The sequence below is a fragment of the Penaeus chinensis genome, chromosome 4 (assembly GCF_019202785.1).
Source record: "Penaeus chinensis breed Huanghai No. 1 chromosome 4, ASM1920278v2, whole genome shotgun sequence".
Taxonomy (NCBI): domain Eukaryota; kingdom Metazoa; phylum Arthropoda; class Malacostraca; order Decapoda; family Penaeidae; genus Penaeus; species Penaeus chinensis.
In genome coordinates, this window is record NC_061822.1 from 1,499,743 (window position 1) to 1,505,240 (window position 5,498).

A 5,498-nucleotide genomic window follows, 5' to 3' on the forward strand; every position below is an offset into this window, starting at 1 on the left:
ATATTATAACTCAAAGCTTAAATATCATGTTTTAAGAATGTATAATTATTACATAGATATTGTGCATAATTATTTTTTGTTAAAAATATTCGTCTCCCTTCGGATACAACCCCCCAACACATACGTCTTTGGACTGAGAATGCTGCACATCTTTCCACTACATGTGCGACCGTTAATGGCTCTTGGCATTCCTGACAGCGTGCTTCACTTTTAGCCATCATCAGCCCATGAGTCAATCTTGTGACAATGATGTGAGTTGTGAGTGCCACGTTGTGATGCCATTATTAGCATACGTAGTTAGTGATAAATATGTGATTATATATTATACACTTTCTTTTGTGTGATATGTTATACCATTTAAATATAGAAGATTATGTTTAGTTTATAACGTAGAAGACGAACAACTTCTACTTGTCGGTTGGGATGGATGCTGGTCTCCTAACTGCCAAGGTCATCTCGGATCTATCGCAGTCTATTTTCATATAAGTATATATATACATATACATACATACACACACACATAAATATGTATATGTATATATATTATGTATACATATATACATACGCATATGTATATATATGTATATATGTATATTATGTATATGATATATATACACATATACATAATATATACATATACATGTATGCATGTATGATTTCCTGTATATTCATATATATATATACCTATATATAGGTAAATGTATGTATACATATATAGGTATATATCTGTATATGTACACACACACACACACACACACACATATATATATATATATATATATATATATATATATATATATATATATATATATATATTTATACATATATGTCTATATATCTATATTTATCTATCTATCTATATATATTTATATATTTATATATATATTTATACTGTATGTATCCCAGAATCAAAGCAACTCATCATTTCCTAATTCTGTTTGCGTGCATTATTAAAGACGTATCATTGCAGCAACACGTCTTGCCATGTACCGGCACACACACACGAACGTGTTTGTGTGCATTATATATATGTATATATATATATATATATATATATATATATATGTGTGTGTGTGTGTGTGTGTGTGTGTGTGTGTGTGTGTGTGTGTGTGTGTATATATACATATACTTATCTATCTATATATTATACATATGTATATGTCTGTGTACACACATACGCACACACACACACATATATCTAAATATATATATACATACATGTGTGCGTGTGTGTGTATACACACTTATACATATATATTTTATATAGAGAGAGAGATAGATAGAGAAATATATCTATGAACTTTTATACATATTTGAATGTATATGTATATATATAATTATACATATAAGTAAATAAAAAATATATATGTATGTATATGTATATATAACTCTCTCTCTCTATCTATATATATGTATATAAATATATATATATACATATATTAATATATATAACTTATAGAAGTTGGTATCCGTGGACGAGACATTGGAGCGCCGCAGTTGAGGAACGAAAGCCAAGTAACAATAATTGGATGTATATGCATACACACACACACATACATATATATGGATATATACACATAAATACATACATATATATGTATGTATGTATATACAACTGTATATGCGTTCGTGCGTGTTCGTGGGTAAGTGTGCGTGTGTGAATATTTATATCTACACGTACACTCGCTATGAAAAAAAGAAAAAAAAAAAAAATATATATATATATATATATATATATATTTACTCTTTCAGACTTAACAGTAAGATGCGACGTCAAAAACGTCGGGACCTGATATTGGTATTCCTGAGAACGGCGTCATTTGGGAAAGGGGGGACAGGGGGGATTTGCCCCCCCTAAACTGTTAGCCCCCAAGGCCCCACACTTTTTTACTTTTTTTTTTTTTTTTTTTTTTTTTTTTTTTTTTTTTTTTTTTTTACTAATTACACCTACAGAAATACGGTTATAGCTTAAATATGCTCTAGAATAGCTCAGGGTTCGCATCCCTGTAGTAGTTTGGATTGATAAAGAAAAACAAAAAAACAATGAAAATAAATAACTGAGAAAAAAATTACTCACAGTAAGGAGACGTGGCACCTATCGGCCCCGCCCTCTCCTCAAACCCACTTAGATGAATGCCACTGAGAATCAAGTGGTTTTCATTAGCTATCTTCAGTTTCCTATTTGTTTTTCATATAGCACATTGATTTATAGTTTTGAATGACATTTACTAAATTATCTTCCTCCGTCGTGCAACTTCTGACCTTGTTTTGGTGGCGCCAGTTGCTTTGTGTCGCTGAGAATATCTTTGTTCTGTTTTGTTTAGCAATCTTGAATCAAAAGCAATTGGTCTTTCTGTGCCATCTTCCATAATGTGAGCCAAACTGCACCTAACCCTATTTGTGATGCGTCAAACACTAACTAGCATGTCTATGTTGTAATGTACCAGAAATGTTTCATCTGTGATTTCAGCTTTTACTCTGTCAAAAGCATCCCGACATTCGACTGACCATTTCTACATAACAATTTTTGCGTTCAAATTAAACAGTGGGCTTACCGTCAAAGGTTACTAACCTAAGAATGACTGTAATTCTTTAACATTCTCTGGCACCTTGGGTAATTTAACTGCACTAACTTTATGACACTTGCATTTGTGTTTTCATTCCGTTTTCTCTTATCCTATCTAAAACAGCTAATAATCTTTCTAAATGTTCCTCTTCGTCCTTGCCTGCAATCAAAAGGTCGTCTATAAAACAAAATACTCCTTGTAGAGCATGAAATATCTTATAGCTGGACTCGATGCTATTCCAAAAGGCAGAGTTCATATCTCTATAGAGTTATCATCCAGCATTAGCTGTAAAAATGCAGCTTTTAGATCATTCTTTGAAAATACTTTACAATCACCAATGACAGCTAACATGTCTTGAATATTCGGCAGAGAATGTTGTGCAACCTGCAATTGTAGATTAACAGTTACTTTATAGTCTCCACAAAGTCTAAAACTACCATCTCTCTTGGTTATTGGCACTAAAGGTGTAACCCAATCAGAATAGTTAACCCTTTCCTAGGTTCCTTCAGCTTGTAATCTGCGAATTTCTTGCTCCACGGCTGGCTGAGGGACATAAACATAAGTGCTGCCTCTGTTTTCAGTACCAATGATTCTTTGCTATTGACAACCGTACCTATCCCTTCTGAGAAAGTTTCTGGGTATAATGGAATGATGTCATTTATGCATAGAGCTCTCGTGTTTACTTTAGACACCTTCTCAAACACTCTTGGCCAATTCAACTTAATTTGAGCGAGCATCCATCTCTCTTTTTCACAACATATAAAGGTAAATTACCATGAACTTGATCTTCATACTTTCAGTCCTTTATCAGCTGGCTGCATCTTAATACCCGGAATTGTCTTGGCTATATACTCTGGCAATACAGTAACATCTGCCCCGGTATAAAGCTGCTTTACCACTGGTTTTCCATTTATTTGAACATCTAAGTATATATTTTTTCTTAATGCTATTTACATACCTAATTGATAATACCCACTCTTTGTTTGTACAAACTTGAACAAAGTGGTTCCACTTCTTACAGTTATTACACTGCTTATCCATTGCTAGACATTTGTCAGTGTCCTTAACCCTATGGTTTTCCCTACCGCAACTACGGCAGTCCTGTGGACAAGGATAATTTTGATCTGTTGTCCCTGGCTTTTGGCTGGGAGGTCTGTGAGGAACCACACCTGGTAACCTTCTACCCTTACCTTCTTGTACCTTGTTCACAGACTCTTTTCTTTCATAAGCATCAGCCTGTGATTTTGAGGCTTCCTTTATCCTTGACAATTTTATCAATCTATCTAGAGATAAATTATCTGCTAATAAAATTTATCGAAATTTGCAGTCTGGCGTGAGATTTAATATGGCTTCTATAATTCCGTTTTCTGGGTCAAGAAATTTACACAAGGTAGCTGCTTTCCTTAATCTTGTCACCCAAGAGGCTCTCAGTTCATGCCCTGGCTTACTATATGCAAATTTAAATCTCTCATAAAGCATATTTGCTTTGGGTGTGAAATGCTTGGTCAGTGCACTAACCATCGCTTCATAAGTTTTTAAACTACTATAATTAGGAAATGTTTTACATATCTCCTTGGTTTTATTGGCCAAGTGATGTCTCAAAATCTTAATGTCTTTTCCGGTTCTGCTATTTCAAGCACTGCTAAATAACCCTCAAAGCTTTCTATCCAAGCCGTCCACCTGACACAAGATCTTCAGTCTTGAAATCGCTGCTGCGTGGATTCTTTCGCTCTCGTCGCCAATGTTGGAGATGTCCTCATCTATCTCCCAAACATTTCATATCTCACCTGTAATCATAAGATATGGGCTTCGATATCTCCCATCCTCATTTGCCAAAGTAGGGATCATGAAGTCTTCAATAAACCCATTTATTGTAGGGTTTATAGAGAGTCTCTTCTCTATCTATTTTTTATTATTGCTAAGCCAAGAGGGTGTTAGCTTACATCAAAGCTGGGGCATACATTTGCCAAGACCTTCATCAGCACCTGGATATCGCGCTACGGAATTCCTGCGACGCTCACGACCGATCGCGGGTCTCAGTTCGAGTCCGAGCTCTGGAGGCAACTGATGATTCTTCTCGGCTCAAAGCGCATCCGGACCACGGCATACCATCCCAGTGCCAACGGCATGGTAGAGTGCCTACATCGCCAGTTGAAGGAGACCTTCACAGCTTCATCCTCCACACGTCAATCGGTTGACCAGTTGCCCTTGGCGATCCTGCACATACGGACCTCTTTCAAGCAGGACCTTCAATGCACCGCAACTGAGATGGTTTACGGAACCACCATAGCCCTCCCGGCCGACTTCGTAGTTAGCTCCGGAAGTCAGGACCCGGGAGCTTTGGGAAAGCAGCTTTGCGACCGCATGGCCCGTATCCGCTCTCGTCCTACCTGACCTTCACGGCAGCGAGACATTTACCTACCACGCGACCTTCACGACTGCTCACACGTCTTCATCAGGCGACCCACCAAGCCACCTCTGTGCCCACCCTACGAGGGACCTTTTCCTGTCGTCAAGCGGGACGGCAAAACCATCACCATCCGGCGTCCCCGAGGGGAGGACATCGTTTGCATCGACCGTGCGAAACCTCCACACCAAGAACCGGGCACGGGTTCGAAGGTTCGTTTCGCGACCGCTACACTGGAAGGGGAGTGCTGTGGTGACCAACTCGCGACAAGCTTCGGCACACCGTAGGACCTGACCATTGCGTTTGGCGACTTAGGTCCCCGCCGATTACCGCCAATCACCGCTTAGCTCTCCGGACCTGACCAGCGAGTAAACATCGTGCCTGGCCCATTTAAGCCGCGGAATCAAGCAGTAACACACACTCATCGGCTGGACTCTGACTGCAACACTCCCGCTATAATAAAGAGTAAATTTGACTACCGTGTGTTTACCTTAAACCACAATACTGAGCAGTGTGATGCCACT

General features: G+C 38.0%; 1 protein-coding gene across 1 annotated transcript; it reads left to right on the forward strand.

The window, feature by feature from the left end:
- The first annotated feature begins 4,369 nt into the window (after nt 1–4,369).
- On the forward strand, nt 4,370–4,961 carry LOC125024808. Its single transcript, XM_047612577.1, has 2 exons — nt 4,370–4,404; nt 4,550–4,961. Exons 1-2 carry the CDS (start codon nt 4,370–4,372, stop codon nt 4,959–4,961), a joined length of 447 nt encoding a protein of 148 aa, XP_047468533.1.
- The last annotated feature ends 537 nt before the right edge of the window (nt 4,962–5,498 follow it).